The 18,646-nt window shown below is 49.7% G+C and overlaps 2 protein-coding genes across 6 annotated transcripts in view; one reads left to right on the plus strand and one right to left on the minus strand.

The window, feature by feature from the left end:
- Positions 1-6,222, minus strand: part of CCDC40 (coiled-coil domain containing 40) — a 59,588-nt gene extending 53,366 nt beyond the window's left edge. Inside the window, exons 1-2 of the mRNA XM_030206607.1 lie at positions 6,206-6,222; positions 1,021-1,087 (exon numbers count right to left, since the gene is read on the minus strand). Of these exons, the coding sequence (XP_030062467.1) occupies positions 1,021-1,087; positions 6,206-6,222 (84 nt within the window). The remainder of the gene's footprint in view (positions 1-1,020; positions 1,088-6,205) is intronic.
- A 334-nt stretch (positions 6,223-6,556) lies between these two features.
- Positions 6,557-18,646, plus strand: part of TBC1D16 (TBC1 domain family member 16) — a 57,918-nt gene continuing 45,828 nt past the window's right edge. For all 5 annotated transcript variants that reach the window (XR_003942682.1, XM_030208611.1, XM_030208613.1 and 2 more), the window contains exon 1: positions 6,557-6,612. The gene's annotated coding sequence lies outside the window, so the exon portion shown is untranslated. The remainder of the gene's footprint in view (positions 6,613-18,646) is intronic.

The following is an 18,646-nucleotide window of genomic DNA, read 5'->3' on the forward strand; positions in this document are numbered from 1 at the left end:
GGGGCATTTCTAAGATTTGCACACAGTGCATGGAATGGTGCTACAATTTGGGGTTCCGGAATCTCGTTACTCTTTGGGATTCCGGAATGTTGCTACGATTTGGGTTTCTGCCAGGTACTTGTGACCTAGATTGGCCACTGTTGGAGGCAGGATACTGAGCTAGATGGACCATTGGGCTGACCCAGTATGGCTGTTCTTATGTTCGAGAATTCGGGGGATCCGCATCTAATTCAGGCACAGGGATTTACACCAGGATTCAGCTGATGTAAATCCTCGGCACAAATCCCAGCCCTAAGCGTTATTCTATAAACAGTGCCCAACTTAGAAAATAGCACTTAGTTTTTGTAATAGAAACTGCTCCTATCCCCTGCACGCTATTTTGTGTCAGCACACTATACCAGTGTATTTTTATGATATTGCGCTAATTGCAAAATTAACATGACTTATTTTTAAGTGGTTTTCTTTTCAGACTTTTTGCAGATTTTGTCCACTAATAATGCCTGCAAAAACCTAAAAAGAAAAGGCCTTTAAAAAAAAGCGTTCATTTTGCAAGTACTACTACTACTACTTAACATTTCTAGAGCGCTACTAGGGTTACGCAGCGCTGTACAAAATAAACAAAGAAGGACGGTCCCTGCTCAAAGGAGCTTACAATCTAAAGAACGAAATGTCAAGTTGGGGCAGTCTAGCTTTCCTGGGTAGAGATGTAGAGGTTAGTTGCCGAAAGCGACATTGAAGAGGTGGGCTTTAAGCAGAGATTTGAAGATGCGTACTTTAGAAAAATAAGCTGATATAGCACAGGTTATATGAGTTTATTTTTCTACAGACATGCAATTTGAGGCATTCGTATAGTATTTTCAGGTTAAGGTGAATAAAATGAAGGATTCTTTTGCTGAGGTTAATTTAGATAATTTGGCTACTATGGAACTTTGTAAGTGTAAGAGGTTTGAAAATACGCCTCTACAATTTCTGGGCTATTTCGTAGTCAGGTTCAAACGGAAAACGTGTGTTCTCTCTTACCTCATTACTTGCAAATTGCTCCTCCTCCTCCTCATCACCAAAAATATTTGCAACATCAGGTGTAGATCTTAAACGACATGAACAAAGTTTAACACATATATTTTGGTTGGTAATTAAAATCTTTCTGTCAACATATTATAGCTTATTCTTAGTACTCAGTGAAACGAGCCTTCAGTAAACAAGACATTCATTTTATTCATATTTTCTGTGCCTTATAAGGCTAAGCAAATCAGTTGAGAAAAACTGACTGAGAAATTAGTATCAGAATCAAAAATGTTTTAAAGCTTTGGAAAAGAAGCAAACGTGTAACACAAGTAAAAGGTAAGTAAAGAAGTGATAAAAGTCCAGAAAGTGCACAGGCCAGAAGTAAAAGAAGTGAATAAGCACATGTATAAAGGAAAACCAGCAGATGCCGTGTTGGAAGGTTTTCTTTTTATTTATTTATAATTTTTTCAAATATCACAAGTTCACACTTGTTACAGAAACATAGATGGATAGCTAAGAAAAACAAGACAAGAATCAAAATAGAAGAAAATTATTACACATCTTCCTTACATAAGTACATAAGTAATGCCACACTGGGAAAAGACCAAGGGTCCATCGAGCCCAGCATCCTGTCCACGACAGCGGCCAATCCAGGCCAAGGGCACCTGGCAAGCTTCCCAAACGTACAAACATTCTATACATGTTATTCCTGGAATTGTGGATATTTCCCAAGTCCATTTAGTAGTGGTTTATGGACTTGTCCTTTAGGAAACCGTCTAACCCCTTTTTAAACTCTGCTAAGCTAACCGCCTTCACCACTTTCTCTGGCAACAAATTCCAGAGTTTAATTATACGTTGGGTGAAGAAAAATTTTCTCCAATTTGTTTTAAATTTACTACACTCTAGTTTCATCGCATGCCCCCTAGTCCTAGTATTTTTGGAAAGCGTGAACAGACGCTTCACATCCACCTGTTCCACTCACAATAAACCAAAAGGGGGGGAGGGAGTGAAAAATTAGGGAAATACAAAGGAAATATTTAAATTTATATAAACGGCAATAACATGAACATAAAAAGCCCGTGGTTGAAAGTTGCTGTGGTAGCAGGAAGGAACACTGGACACTATTTCTGGGGACACTCCATGAAATTAACAAGTTGTCAATTTAAAACAAATTGAAGTAAAGCGGTGCGGTAGCCATGTTAATCCACTTTTAAAGGTAATAAATAGAAATAAATCAAAACAGAGAAAAGATTATTGGACTAACTTAATATATCTTGGAAACCCTGGTTCTTCAGATGGGAAAAACAAATTGGAGAAAGTATTTTTCATCAGTTTGTCTCACCTCTTTAAAAAGGGTTTGAGCAAGAAAAAAAAAAAAAGGATAGGACAAAACTCTGCCTGAAGTAATAGAAACTCCTGGAAGGAAGATGGAAGTCCAATGAAATACTTTATAATAATAATTATTATTATTATTTGTTACATTTGTATCCCACCTTTTGCAGGCTCAATGTGGCTTACAATGTGGTGTTACCGATTACGGTCTGAACAAATACATGGTATGAATGAATACAAAGTGATATTGTGGTAGAATGAGGTACATGTAAGGTGGGTACAGTTGGGGGGAACTTAGAGAGGAAAAGGAGGAAGAAGAGACAGGTAATATTCGTTACGGTCTTTGGTTACATTGTGTCGCAAGTGTCCAGGTATTTTTATGTTGGGTCGGTGGGGTATGCTCTTCTGAACAGGTCTGCTTTCTGAAAATGTAGGTGGTCGAGCGTAGTTTTTACTGCTTTTGGCAATGCGTTCCATAGTTGTGCGCTTAGGTGGGTTTGTATTTGAGTCCTTTGCTGCTTGGATAATGGAGGTTTAGATATGATCGTGCAGATTTTGTGGAGTTTCTGGTTGGCAGGTCTGTCATGTATCCCGGTGCCTCGCCGTAAATAATTTTATGAACAGTCGTGCAGATTTTGAAAGTGATACGTTCTTTGATTGGTAGCCAGTGCAATGAGTGGGGGAGTGGCCTAGTGGTTAGGGTGGTGGACTTTGGTCCTGGGGAACTGAGGAACTGAGTTTGATTCCCACTTCAGGCACAGGCAGCTCCTTGTGACTCTGGGCAAGTCACTTAACCCTCCATTGCCCCATGTAAGCCGCATTGAGCCTGCCATGAGTGGGAAAGCGCGGGGTACTAATGTAACAAAAATAAAATAAATAAATACATTTTTCTCTGAGTGGTTTGGCGCTGTCAAAACGTGTTTTTCCAAATATAAGCCTGAGCGGTCTGAAGTTTCTTTATGATTTGATCTTTGCATCCCGCATAGATTCCATTACAGTAGTCTGCGTGGCTTAATACCGTGGACCTTACCAGGTTACGAAATATTTCCTTCGGGAAGAATGGTTTTATGCGTTTGAGTTTCCATCACATTGAGAGAAACATTTACTTTATGGTGGATTTTGCTTGGGTCTCTAGTGAGAGGTTACGGTCGATTGTTAATAATGGCTGGACAATGGCCACGTTTCGGCTCTGGTGTCTGGATCAGCGGCACGGATTTATCCTCTGGGATCCGGTTGGGCTTGACGGACCCTTAGTCTGGCCCAGCGAGGCTGTTCTGGGCTTCCTGAGCCGTTACGTCTAGCTCCATCTCTGGCCGCCTTCAAATCTGGGCTAAAGGCCTACCTGTTTGATGTTGCTTTTGACTCCTAACTTGTCACTTGCTCGTAACCTTTATCTTGTCTTCTTCTCTTCAGTAGTCCCTTTCCCCTATATGTCCTATCTGTCTGTTCTACCCTTATCCCTTATTTGTCTGTCCTGATTTAGATTGTAAGCTCTTTTGGGCAGGGACTGTCTTTTCTTCATGTTCAATTGTAAAGCGCTGCATACGACTGGTAGCGCTATAGAAATGATTTATTTTATTTGTTTGTTTATTTATTTATTGCATTTGTATCCCACATTATCCCACGTCTTTGCAGGCTCAATGTGGCTTACACAGTGCATTTTGTCTAGCAAAAAAGGTGCCGGTACTCAAATGCTAGGTCACCCTTCAGGGGTGGGGTGATCACTGTGGGACTCACCCCACAATAGCCAGGCCCCCTCCAACCACTCACAGAATCTGTAAGTAGGCAGAATTGGTGTGTAGAGCCTGAGCTCTTTCATTAAAATTTGAGGTCCCTGGGTCAATTTTAGCAGACAATGGAAAAGGTGCCGGTACTTAGTAACATAGTAAATGACGGCAGAAAAAGACCTGCATGGTCTATCCAGTCTGCCCAACAAGATAAACTCATATGTGCTACTTTTTGTGTATACCTTACCTTGATTTGTACCTGTCCTCTTCAGGGCACAGACTGTATAAGTCTGCCCAGCACTATCCCTGGCCTCCCAACCACCAGCCCCGCCTCCCACCACCGGCTCTGGCACAGACCGTATAAGTCTGCCCAGCACTATCCCCGCCTCCCACCACCGGCTCTGGCACAGACCGTATAAGTCTGCCCAGCACCATCCCCACCTCCCAACCACCAGTCCCGCCTCCCAGCCACCGGCTCTGGCACAGACCGTATAAGTCTGCCCCGCACTATCCCCGCCTCCCAACCACTGGCTCTGGCACAGGCACAGACCGTATAAGTCTGCCCAGCACTATCCCCGCCTCCCAACCACCAGCCCCGCCTCCCACCACCGTCTCTGGCACAGACTGTATAAGTCTGGCCAGCACTATCCCTGCCTCCCACCACCGTCTCTGGCACAGACTGTATAAGTCTGGCCAGCACTATCCCCGCCTCCCAACCACCAGCCCCGCCCCCAGCCACCGGTTCTGGCACAGACTGTATAAGTCTGCCCAGCACTATCCCCGCCTCCCAACCACCAGCCCCGCCTCCCACCACTGGCTCTGGCACAGACCGTATAAGTGTGCCCAGCAGTATCCCCGCCTCCCAACCACCAGCCCCGCCTCCCAGCCACCGGCTCTGGCACAGACCGTATAAGTCTGCCCAGCACTATCCCCGCCTCCCACCACCGGCTCTGGCACAGACCGTATAAGTCTGCCCAGCACTATCCCCGCCTCCCACCACCGTCTCTGGCACAGACCGTATAAGTCTGCCCAGCACCATCCCCACCTCCCAACCACCAGTCCCGCCTCCCAGCCACCGGCTCTGGCACAGACTGTATAAGTCTGCCCCGCACTATCCCCGCCTCCCAACCACTGGCTCTGGCACAGGCACAGACCGTATAAGTCTGCCCAGCACTATCCCCGCCTCCCAACCACCAGCCCCGCCTCCCACCACCGTCTCTGGCACAGACTGTATAAGTCTGGCCAGCACTATCCCTGCCTCCCACCACCGTCTCTGGCACAGACTGTATAAGTCTGGCCAGCACTATCCCCGCCTCCCAACCACCAGCCCCGCCCCCAGCCACCGGTTCTGGCACAGACTGTATAAGTCTGCCCAGCAGTATCCCCGCCTCCCAACCACCAGCCCCGCCTCCTGCCACCGGTTCTGGCACAGACTGTATAAGTCTGCCCAGCAGTATCCCCGCCTCCCAACCACCAGCCCCGCCCCCAGCCACCGGTTCTGGCACAGACTGTATAAGTCTGCCCAGCAGTATCCCCGCCTCCCAACCACCAGCCCCGCCTCCTGCCACCGGTTCTGGCACAGACTGTATAAGTCTGCCCAGCACTATCCCCGCCTCCCAACCATCAGCCCCGCCTCCCACCACCGTCTCTGGCACAGACCGTATAAGTCTGCCCAGCACTATCCCCGCCTCCCAACCACCAGCCCCGCCCCCAGCCACCGGTTCTGGCACAGACTGTATAAGTCTGCCCAGCACTATCCCTGCCTCCCAACCACCGGCTCTGGCACAGACCATACAAGTCTGCCCAGCACTATCCCCGCTTCCCACCACCGGCTCTGCCACCCAATCTCGGCTAAGCTCCTTAGGATCCGTTCCTTCTGAACAAGTACCCCCTCAAGAAAAGCCCTGGGCTTACAATTCATCATGGATGCTGGAGACAGAAGAGAATATACAATTAGTTTTAGAGGGTTTTGGGTTTTATGGTGGTGAAATACAAGATAGTTTTAAAGCAAAAGACATTAAAGAACATTTCTGGATATATTAAGGATTATAGTTGTCTCACAGGAGCCGCTTTTGGAAAGGGTGGGGGGGGGGGGGGGGGGGAGCGGGTGTTGGCCAAGGTGAGAACCACCAACCACTCACCTCTCGGGCGCCGCCATCTTCCCGTTGCTAAGCAACACTGTCAACTTCCCAGAGCGAGGCTGAGTGAGGAGCGTACCAAGTGGGAGGCTGAGTGCGGGGGGGGCGGTGGGAGGGGGGAAAGGGGCAACCGCGGCACCGAGGTTCCAGGGCTCAGATAGCCGCAGTGTAAGTTGTACCAATTGTATGGAAAATGCATCAGGTGCTGCCGAAGCGGGGGGGAAAGGGACGGAACCAGTGAGTGCACCTCCCCCGCAGCCAGAGTGGTACCTTCCATGTGGGCGGGGAGTTCCCACGCGCCCCGCCCCCTCCCCCTGCTCGCAGGTCTGAAGGAGAGCGGCTGCGCGAGGAGGAGGAGGAGGAGGAGGAGGAGGACTAGGACTGCACTGGACAACGGGGAGGAGCGGAAGGTACCGGGACGGGGCGGTTGAAGTCTGGGACAAAGGAGGGGGAGGGGCAGCTGCGCATCGGGGACAAGGGGGGGGGGGAGGAGGAAGGAAACCCCACATTCGGGACACGGAGGGGAAGGGCGGGGACGGAGTCTCTATTCGGGACACTGGTCGCGGCCTCTTCACGTGCGGTACCCGGGGAATGAGCTGATGGGTGTCACCTGCCTTCAGCAAAAGCATTGCCCCTCCCCCCCCCCGGGCTCTAGTGTAAGATATGTGCCCCCCCTACCCCACCCCAGGTCCAGTGTAAGATCTGCGCCCCCTCCCACCCTGGGTCCAGTGCAAGACGAGCCCCCCACCCTGGGTCCAATGTAAGATATGTGCCCCCCCTACCCCACCCCAGGTCTAGTGCAAGAGTTGCCCCCTCCCCACCCTGGTCCCTGGGTCCAGTGCAAAACCTGCACACACCCCCACTCTGGGTCCAGTGGAAAAGCTGCATCGCCCCCCCCCACCCCGGGTCCAGTGCAAGAGCTTTGGGCCCCCCCCACCCTGGGTCCAGTGCAAGATCTGCGCCCCCACCCCAGGTCCAGTGCAAAAGCTGCATCCCCCCCACCCTGGGTCCAGTGCAAAAGCTGCATCCCCCCCACCCTGGGACCAGTGCAAGATCTGCGATCCCCCACCCTGGGTCCAGTGCAAAAGCTGCATCCCCTCCATCCCGGGTCCAGTGTAAGATCTACACCCCCTCCCATCCTGGGTCCAGTGCAAAAGCTGCATCCCCTCCATCCCGGGTCCAGTGTAAGATCTACACCCCCTCCCATCCTGGGTCCAGTGCAAGACGAGCCCCCCACCCTGGGTCCAATGTAAGATATGTGCCCCCCCTACCCCACCCCAGGTCTAGTGCAAGAGCTGCATCCCCCCCACCCTGAGTCCAGTGCAAAAGTTGCATCCCCCCCACCCCAGGTTCAGTGTAAGATATGTGCCACCCCACCCCAGGTCTAGTGCAAGAGCTGCACCCCCTCCCACCCTGGGTCCAGTGCAAAAGCTGCACCCCCCCCCACCCTGGTCCCTTGGGACAGTGCAAGAGTTGCCCCCTCCCCACCCTGGGTCCAGTGCAGAACCTGCCCACACCCCCACTCTGGGTCCAGTGGAAAAGCTGCATCGCCCCCCCACCCCAGTCCAGTGCAAGAGCTTTGGGCCCCCCCCCCGCCTTTGGTCCAGTGCAAAAGCTGCATCCCCCCCACCCTGGGTCCAGTGCAAGATCTGCGCCCCCCCCACCCTGGGTCCAGTGCAAGACGAGCCCCCCACCCTGGGTCCAATGTAAGATATGTGCCCCCCCTACCCCACCCCAGGTCTAGTGCAAGAGCTGCATCCCCCCCCACCCTGAATCCAGTGCAAAAGTTGCATCCCCCCCACCCCAGGTTCAGTGTAAGATATGTGCCACCCCACCCCAGGTCTAGTGCAAGAGCTGCACCCCCTCCCACCCTGGGTCCAGTGCAAAAGCTGCCCCCCCCCCCACCCTGGTCCCTTGGGACAGTGCAAGAGTTGCCCCCTCCCCACCCTGGTCCCTGGGTCCAGTGCAAAACCTGCACACACCCCCACTCTGGGTCCAGTGGAAAAGCTGCATCGCCCCCCCACCCCGGGTCCAGTGCAAGAGCTTTGGCCCCCCCCCCGCCTTTGGTCCAGTGCAAAAGCTGCATCCCCCCCACCCCAGGTCCAGTGTAAGATCTATGCCCCCTCCCACCCTGGGTCCAGTGCAAGAGCTTTGGGCCCCCCCACCCTTGGTCCAGTGCAAAAGCTGCATCCCCCCCACCCTGGGTCCAGTGCAAGATCTGCGCCCCCCCCCCCCCACCCTGGGTCCAGTGCAAAACCTGCATCCCCCCACCCCAGGTCCAGTGTAAGATCTATGCCCCCTCCCACCCTGGGTCCAGTGCAAGAGCTTTGGGCCCCCCCACCCTTGGTCCAGTGCAAAAGCTGCATCCCCCCCACCCTGGGTCCAGTGAAAAACCTGCATCCCCCCACTCCAGGTCCAGTGTAAGATCTATGCCCCCTCCCACCCTGGGTCCAGTGCAAGAGCTTGGGCCCCCCCCCCACCCTTGGTCCAGTGCAAAAGCTGCATCCCCCCCACCCTGGGTCCAGTGCAAGATCTGCGCCCCTCCCACCCTGGGTCCAGTGCAAAAGCTGCATCCCCCCCACCCCGGGTCCAGTGTAAGATATACGCCCCCTCCCATCCTGGGTCCAGTGCAAGATGAGCCCCCCACCCTGGGTCCAATGTAAGATATGTGCCTCCCCCTACCGCACCCCGGGTCCAGTGCAAGAGCTACATCCTCCCCACCCTGGGTCCAGTACTAAAGCTGCACTGCCCCCACCCAGGGTCCAGTAAAAGAGCTGCGCCCCCCCCCACCCTGAGTCTAGTGCAAGAGCTGCACCCCCCCACCCTGGGTCCAGTGTAAGAGCCCCCCCCCCCCCAGGGTCTAGTGTAAGCTGTGCCCTCTCCCCAGACTTGTTTTACATTAAACAAAAAGGAAAATGCTCCAGCTATTCTCCTCCCCCTCCCCACTTTAGATCCCAGAGAATCTGATTAGACTAGAGATGGATTATTTTAGCCTCAGTGTTCAGGAGGCTTTTGCCTGAGGGGATTAGGAGCCGAGATATTTCTGGTGTTTATTGAAAAGTTACTTTGTCCTGGGTATAAGGTGGCGGTGGAGGAGCTTGGAGGTATGAAAAGATGAGAAATTGTGGGGTGGTCCGCAACTGTTTTATTTTGTAGAGATTTATAGTAACACTGGAGCCAGCTGTGTTCTTAGGTTTGCCCCAGAGAAGACCCTTAACTCCTGCTTCTCCAGGCTATTGGCTCATTAACAGCTGGAACTGGTGGAAGTTCAGAGCCCCCCCCCCCCCCCCACGGGCTATTTGCTCCCTGTACCTTAATGAAATTTAGTCAGTGTTTTGCTCACATTTCTGCAGATTGAGTTATCTGTTTTCCGTATTGAGTATACATGTGTGGTGAGAAGTTTATCTACTTTTTTTATCTTCTATAAATAGATATATATACACATTTTCTTTGGTGGTTACTTCGAATAGCAAATATCAACAGGTTCCTCCCCCATGGAGTGAATTTTTTTTTTAGATTTGATTTCTTACCTTTCTAAACTGAAGCTTAAGGTGAGTTAAGCTTGGGGGGTACAAGGTACAACTTGTAGTCCCCCCCCCCCCCCCCCCCCTGTTTACAATCTAAGTAGTACCTGAAGCAATGAAAGTGATGTGGCCGAGATGGAGGGAACGCCAGTCAGAGAAGAATTTGAGTCTGGGCCTTCCCAACTCTGTCTGTTACTCTCATCTCTTTTTCCCAGCCTTATCCTGAGTACACCCCCTGTCAAGGCCCCAATGCTCAAAACCTAATGCCCACGCTAGAGGCGATTATTAATTAATTTATTTATTGCACTTGTATCCCACATTTTCCCACCTATTTGCAGGCTCAATGTGGCTTACAGAGACCTGTTATGGCATCGCCATACCAGGGTAAAGAATACAGTTGATGATATACAAAAGTCAAGGAAAACCAGAAGATTTGGTCAAGCGGTTATAGAAAGATACCTTCTGAATAAAGGTAGATATATTTCAACGGTTTTTGTTGATGATGTACCACGTCAAACAAAACCAATAAAGTCAAACATTTTGTAAACAGTGTTGTTTCGTAGATAGTTACGGGTTCTCCTGGTAGGCCTTGTTAAAGAGGTAGGTTTTCAGAGATTTGCGGAAGTTAGTTAATTCGTTAATCGTTTTCAAGTGCTTTGGGAGTGAATTCCACAACTGGTCGCGTGTGTTAGTTTGTATTTTACTCTTTTACAGCTGGGGAAGTGTAGGTTAAGAAAGGTGCGGGAGGATCTCTTAGCATTTCTTGGTGGCAGGTCCACGAGGTCTAGCATGTAGGTCGGGGCATCTCCGTAAATGATTTTATGAACAGTCGTGCAGATCTTGAACGTGATACGCTCTTTAAGTGGGAGCCAGTGTAGTTTCTTTCTTAAGGATTAGCACATCTGCTCAGAGGGCTTTAGTGCAGGAAACAGTGTGTGCAGCAGTGATTCCATAAATACAGTTTGTAGCTATTTAAATGTCAAGCAGATGTTAATGCCCTCTCCATGCTGGGGGAACAGCAGACAAACAAACCCTGCTCCTACCGCTGGAAAAATAACGCCAGCTTAGAGCTGGCATTGGGGGGGGGGGGGGGGGTTGAAGAGAGACTTTCTTATGATTTTCTCTTTAGAATCTTCCAGTTTTGATTTGTTTTGGAAGCAGAAGGAAGCCCTTGCAAACCTCTAAGAGGCAGATGCACTAAAGCTTAATGAGCCTTTAATGACCCTCCAACGAGGAAAATTTGATCCGTTGCATGCATCAAAGGGCTTTTACTGAGGAAGCTAGCAGCTAACGAAAACGGAATGGAGATGAGCAATTAGTGTAAAAACCCCATTGAAACGAGATGCACTAACCTTTTCCGATTGCCTTTACCCAGGAAAAAGGCAGGAAATCTAACGAGAGGTCTGGACCTCTCGTTAGGACAGCTCTGTGCCAGGAAAAATCGTAAAGTGAAACTTTGAGCCAATCCCAGCGCATTAGCAGAGCTAAAAGCGCTGTGATTGGTCCAAAGGACGTCAGAAAACACATCAAATAAAAAAAAGGATCGGGAGGGGGCAAGGGCGCTCATCAGGAGCGTCCTGTATGGACGGCCATGCTCCCCACTGTCCGCCACTTCCCCCCCCCCCCCCCCCCCCCCACACACACACGAGAAAGCGGAATTCTAGCAGCCCCGGTCCCCCTCCCTTCCTGTTCTTGTGTTTTGCAAAGCTAACTCTGCCTCCCGTCATTCTGCCCCGTGCCCCGCCCCTGCTGCCCCCCCTGAGGTCGACTACACCGCTCCCCCCCTCCACCGAGACCCCTCTCCCTATTACCGACCCGAGCAGCGCCTCTCACCTCTTTCTGAAGCGCTGCACGGGCAGGAAGATCTGTTGTGTTGGTCGCAGAGTCTCCATGACGTCTCTTCTTCCCTGGCCTAGGCCCCGCCTCCTTCTTACGTAAGTAACCTACGTCAGAAGGGCGGAAAGTGGGGAGCAGCGGGGGGGGGGGGGGACAAGGCCGTCCATACAGGACGCTCCGGACGAGCGCCCTTGCCCCCTCCTGATCCTTTGTTTTTGGATCTTGCTGACCGGGTAGCCACGTGTATGTGTTGTGGCTTTTTTGTTTGTTTGTTTTTACGTTTGCAGCATGCGCAGAGCAGCTAGCAAAACGCTTGGCTGCTCTGCGCATGATTTAGGGGCCGATTACCGATGTGTATTGTGATTCTTTGATACATTGTACGTTTCAATACCAATCTGAGCATGTGTGACTTTTTTTTTTGGTGCATTCTTAGTTTTTTTAAAATCGTTAGGGACTTTAACGATTTTGATTTTTTTACGTTTGGTTGCTGCATCTGCCTCTAAGTGCAGGTACTGAGAAACAAATGTGTGCGAATCCGAGCAAACCCGAAAGTGAAAGCACACATTGGCGCTTAAATCTAAGCCCAGCGACACTGATGTATGCTTCACTTGTGCTCAAGAGCTGCACTTAACGCAAAACTCTTGTGCACGTTCACCAGACACTTTTGGGCTCATTTTCAAAGCACTTAGACTTATGAAAGGCTACAGAGGAAATTGGAGGGTCGTGGGATAGGAGGAAATGTCCTATTGTGGATTAAAAACTGGTTGAAGGATAGGAAACAGAGAGTGGGGTTAAATGGGCAGTATTCACAATGGAGAAGGGTAGTTAGTGGGGTTCCTCAGGGGTCTGTGCTAGGACCGCTGCTTTTTAATATATTTATAAATGATTTAGAGATGGGAGTAACTAGCGAGGTAATTAAATTTGCTGATGACACAAAGTTATTAAATCGCGACAGGATTGTGAAAAATTACAAGAGGACCTTGGGAGACTGGGCGGCTAAATGGCAGATGGCATTTAATGTGAGCAAGTGCAAGGTGATGCATGTGGGGAAAAAAAGAACCCGAATTATAACTACGTCATGCAAGGTTCCACGTTAGGAGTTACGGACCAAGAAAGGGATCTGGGTGTCGTCGTCGATAATACACTGAAACCTTCTGCTCAGTGTGCTGCTGCGGCTAGGAAAGCGAATAGAATGTTGGGTATTATTAGGAAAGGTATGGAAAACAGGTGTGAGGATGTTATAATGCCGTTGTATCGCTCCATGGTGCGATCGCACCTTGAGTATTGTATTCAATTCTGGTCGCCGCATCTCAAGAAAGATATAGTAGAATTGGAAAAGGTGCAGCGAAGGGCAACTAAAATGATAGTGGGGATGGGACGACTTCCCTATGAAGAAAGATTAAGAAGGTTAGGGCTATTCAGCTTGGAGAAGAGACGGCTGAGGGGAGACATGATAGAGGTGTATAAAATAATGAGTGGAGTGGAACAGGTGGATGTGAAGTGTCTGTTCACGCTTTCCAAAAATACTAGGACTAGGGGGCATGCGATGAAACTACAGTGTAGTAAATTTAAAACAAATCGGAGAAAATCTTTCTTCACCCAACGTATAATTAAACTCTGGAATTCGTTGCAGGAGAAAGTGGTGAAGGCGGTTAGCTTAGCAGAGTTTAAAAAGGGGTTGGACGGTTTCTTAAAGGACAAGTCCATAAACCACTACTAAATGGACTTGGGAAAAATCCACAATTCCAGGAATAACATGTATAGAATGTTTGTACGTTTGGGAAGCTTGCCAGGTGCCCTTGGCCTGGATTGGCCTTTGTCGTGGATAGGGTGCTGGGCTCGATGGACCCTTGGTCTTTTCCCATTATGGCATTACTTATGTACTTACCTATGTAAGTCTGAGTGCTTTGAAAATATGCCTTCATGTCTCGCAGTGCATATAATGTGAATGCCATCAGCTTTCAGCTTTGGGGCCCAAGTTTTCAGGGTTGCCACATTACATATGCACTGAATCTCTAATAAATCTCATGCATATTCATTTTGACAATCCTGAAACCCAACTGACTAAGTGAGACTACAGTTCAGGGTTAGGAAACACAGTTCACCATCCAGTGTTGTTATTCAGGGAGCTTGTTGTGTATTGTGCTAATTGTTTTGTGTATATGCCTGGGATGAGAATGCATATTTGATTAATTCAAAAAAATGTATACTCAATTTACAATCTTCAGCGGCTCAAAAAAAACTCTTCAGAACATTAACATTTACAACAATACACTGACTAAAAAAAAATGAAAACCTCTTAACTGACATCAGGCATTAAAACGACGTACGACCACCTAAACTTCCGGAAATCACTAAAAACCAACCTGTTTAAAAAGGCATACCCTACCGTTCCAACTTAAATGCAACACAACCAAACTAAAGCCCGTAATGGACACAACACAACTCTTTCGTTCTCCGATTCCCTAGTGTGGCTGTGCCACATTGAGCCTACAAATAGGTGGGAAACACAGTCTTGGTTTTTTTTTAAGCATTTCTAATCTTAATGAGCAAGGTAAGCATTCCAGAGCTTTGATCCTGCAATATGGAAAATAGAATTCCCATATTCTTCTAACTGAACCAAATGAAAGGAAGATGGATCGAAGAAATTTGAAGAGACAGATCATAAAGCTCTAAATGGTTGTTTTAAATGCAGGCTTGAGGAAATTACCCTTGATACATTATTAGTTAAAATTTACGTTACATTTTTTTCAAAGTCAGCAAATAGACAAGTGAGTCAGAATGCTGGAACTTTTGACGGAGAGCTTGGTGACTTCTTGGTGGGTCTATTTCGGATGGAGGAAGAACACCTAGAGGTAATGCGACTGAAACTGGTGGCTGTTTATGGGCTCATTGTGTTGCTGGTACTTCCCTCTCCTGAGGTGATGATTCAGAGTACTAGATCCCCCCCACCATCTGTACGAGGATTTGGAATGGATTCTGGGAGGGGGGGGATTTTTTAACCTGAGTTTCTAATGTTTTTTTTGGGCTTCAGTTTAGTCAGAACCAGGGCTGACACTGTCATTTATAACTACCTGAGGGGTTTTTTTTCTTCCCTCTTTTATATTATTTATTCTTCCTCCTCCCCCCCCCCCCCCCCAAAGACAGCCCTGGCCTAGGGGCCATGGTTAAGAACTACTTCTGGAACCCTGCAATCATAGGCCATTATGGCCACTAGGTGTCGCCACTGAGTGATGACCAACGACCTGACTCCCCACACCAATGTACTCGATGTCCCAAGTCTGGGCCAGAGAGTGACCTTTGATATATTACTGCAAAGCTCTCCCACTGCCCCCACCTCCCCCCCCAAAAAAAACTTGGTATTTGCATTGTATTGGTGTGAATATTTTATTTATTTCGATTTTGTTCACACCTTTTTCAGTAGTAGCTCAAGGTGAGTTACATTCAGGTACTCTGGATATTTCTCACAATCTAAGTTTGTACCTGAGGCAATGGAGGGTTAAGTGACTTGTCCAAGATCACAAGGAGCAGCAGTGGGATTTGAACCCGCCACCTCTGGATTGCAAGACTGGTGTTCTAACCACTAGGCCACTCCTCCACTCATTTGACCTTTTTCTTCCCAAAGACTGATTCATAACAATCGATCATAACCTGTACCTGCTAGTATCATCCATTATCCTTTCCTTTAATGTTTTTAATCTCGCGCATTACACCAATGGTCTCTAACGTTTCTCAAACCAGACACTAACACAATCTGCTTTTTGTGTCACCTAGAATGTAAACCGCACTGAACCCTGGAAAGGGGATATTAGCGGTATACAAGAATTGAATTGAAAAATAGCTCACAACCCCCCCCCCCCCCCCCAAGCTGGAGTTTGCATTGTATTGGTGTGAACATTTGACATATTAACGCACAGCCTCTCCCCCCCCAAGCTGGAGTTTGCATTGTATTGGTGTGAACATTTGACATATTAACGCACAGCCCCTCCCCCCCCCCTTGCTGAAGTTTGCATTCTATTGGTGTGAACATTTGACATATTAACGCACAGCCCCTCCCCCCCAAGCTGGAGATTGCATTGTATTGGTGTGAACATTTGACATATTAACGCACAGCCCCCTCCCCCCCCCCTTGCTGAAGTTTGCATTCTATTGGTGTGAACATTTGACATATTAACGCACAGCCCCTCCCCCCCCCCAAGCTGGAGTTTGCATTGTATTGGTGTGAATATTTGACATATTAACGCACAGCCCCTCCCCCCCCCCCCCCCCAAGCTGGAGATTGCATTGTATTGGTGTGAACATTTGACATATTAACGCACAGCCCCTCCCCCCCCCAAGCTGGAGTTTGCATTGTATTGGTGTGAACATTTGACATATTAGCGCACAGCCCCCTCCCCCCCCCGCCCCCCCCAAGCTGGAGTTTGCATTGTATTGGTGTGAACATTTGACATATTAACGCACAGCCCCTCCCCCCTCCCCCCCCCAAGCTGGAGTTTGCATTGTATTGGTGTGAACATTTGACATATTAACGCACAGCCCCCTCCCCCCCTTGCTGGAGTTTGCATTGTATTGGTGTGAACATTTGACATATTAACGCACAGCCCCTCCCCCCCACGCTGGAGTTTGCATTGTATTGGTGTGAACATTTGACATATTAACGCACAGCCCCCCCCCCCCCTTGCTGGCGTTTGCATTGTATTGGTGTGAACATTTGACATATTAACGCACAGCCCCCCCCCCCCCTTGCTGGAGTTTGCATTGTATTGGTGTGAACATTTGACATATTAACGCACAGCCCCTCCCCCCCCCAAGCTGGAGTTTGCATTGTATTGGTGTGAAGGTGCTCTAAGTATTCTTTCGGCTGCTCCCACTTTCAGTCTGAATTTGGACCTGCTGCTCCTAATCTCTGTTGTAAGCTTAGGAAGTATTTTTTCACGGAGAGAGTAGTGGATGCTTGGAATGCTCTCCCGCGGGAGGTGGTGGACATGAAAACAGTAACGGAATTCAAACATGCATGGGATAAGCATAAAGGAATCCTGTGCCGAAGGAATGGATCCTCAGGAGCTTAGTCAAGATCGGGAGGCGGGGCTGGTGGTTGGGAGGCGGGGATAGTGCTTGGCAGACTTACACGGTCTGTGCCAGAGCCGGTGGTGCAGCGGGACTGGTGGTTGGGAGGCGGGGATAGTGCTGGGCAGACTTATACGGTCTGTGCCAGAGCTGGTGGTGGGAAGGCGGGACTGGTGGTTGGGAGGCGGGGATAGTGCTTGGCAGACTTATACGGTCTGTGCCAGAGCCGGTGGTGCAGCGGGACTGGTGGTTGGGAGGTGGGGGTAGTGCTGGGCAGACTTATACGGTCTGTGCCAGAGCCGGTGGTTGGGAGGCGGGGATAGTGCTGGGCAGACTTACACGGTCTGTGCCAGAGCCGGTGGTGCAGCGGGACTGGTGGTTGGGAGGCGGGGATAGTGCTGGGCAGACTTATACGGTCTGTGCCAGAGCTGGTGGTGGGAAGGCGGGACTGGTGGTTGGGAGGCGGGGATAGTGCTTGGCAGACTTACACGGTCTGTGCCAGAGCCGGTGGTGCAGCGGGACTGGTGGTTGGGAGGCGGGGATAGTGCTGGGCAGACTTATACGGTCTGTGCCAGAGCTGGTGGTGGGAAGGCGGGACTGGTGGTTGGGAGGCGGGGATAGTGCTGGGCAGACTTATACGGTCTGTGCCAGAGCCGGTGGTTGGGAGGCGGGGATAGTGCTGGGCAGACTTACACGGTCTGTGCCAGAGCCGGTGGTGCAGCGGGACTGGTGGTTGGGAGGCGGGGATAGTGCTGGGCAGACTTATACGGTCTGTGCCAGAGCTGGTGGTGGGAAGGCGGGACTGGTGGTTGGGAGGCGGGGATAGTGCTTGGCAGACTTACACGGTCTGTGCCAGAGCCGGTGGTGCAGCGGGACTGGTGGTTGGGAGGCGGGGATAGTGCTGGGCAGACTTATACGGTCTGTGCCAGAGCTGGTGGTGGGAAGGCGGGACTGGTGGTTGGGAGGCGGGGATAGTGCTGGGCAGACTTATACGGTCTGTGCCAGAGCCGGTGGTTGGGAGGCGGGGATAGTGCTGGGCAGACTTATACGGTCTGTGTCCTGAAGAGCACAGGTACAAATCAAAGTAGGGTATACACAAAAAGTAGCAAATATGAGTTATCTTGTTGGGCAGACTGGATGGACCGTGCAGGTCTTTTTCTGCCGTCATCTACTATGTTACTATGTAAGTTAAAGTGTTGGAGCCTTATTTAGGAATCAGAACCCATGTGCTGTCTGTTAACAGTGGTGATTCCAGGGGCATGTGTGAATGGCATTCGTTAAAAGAAAATCGCCGTTTCTTCCATTCATATTCCACGGTTTCACTGTCCAGAACGTAGGGAGTGATTTTAGATGTTCAGAACTTCAGACTTTAATGGTGATGATATGTTTCAAGCAATTCTGATCTTGTTTTTATGATTACTGCATAGGTAAACACTAACAGATAAGCTGGCCAGAGTCCTCTGGTTTAAGCTGGTACCAGTGAGATCCAGCTCTCCCCCTCCTCGCCGGGCTCCTCTGAACCTACCTCACTTTGTACTTAATGGAGTAATGCTTTGTCCATCTCGTTTCTCAGACCGCCCTGATGATTTGGAAGTAAAGCCAGAATTCTTACGAAACTCTCTTGACTTGGAAATATTCTGTAGGTTTGCTTGGATCAGCAAATATTTTCCTGCTCTCGCTGTGTGTGTGAAAAGGGAAGGTCTTGTAAATATGGGATGTGCCTGGCCCGAGATATCCAGAGTGCATTTTTCCAGTCAGTGAGCAGAGCTGCCGCTTGGACGACATCACCCCCACCATGAGCTTACCAGCACCAGGAAGTTAGTTCCGGTTTCCTTGCCCTGTCTTGGTGCTGCTGCAGTCACTCTTGTGCAGATCAGAAACTGGCATAAAAAGGAACTTGAAGCATTCCGGATTGTTCTGTGGGTACAGGAGGCTGCTAAGGCTGTTTTGGCAAACCCAGCGTGATAACAGGGAATTAATTGGACTGATTCTGCCATCGGTAGACCCTTAATCAAGA

The sequence above is a fragment of the Microcaecilia unicolor genome, chromosome 6 (genome assembly GCF_901765095.1).
Source record: "Microcaecilia unicolor chromosome 6, aMicUni1.1, whole genome shotgun sequence".
Taxonomy (NCBI): Eukaryota; Metazoa; Chordata; class Amphibia; order Gymnophiona; family Siphonopidae; genus Microcaecilia; species Microcaecilia unicolor.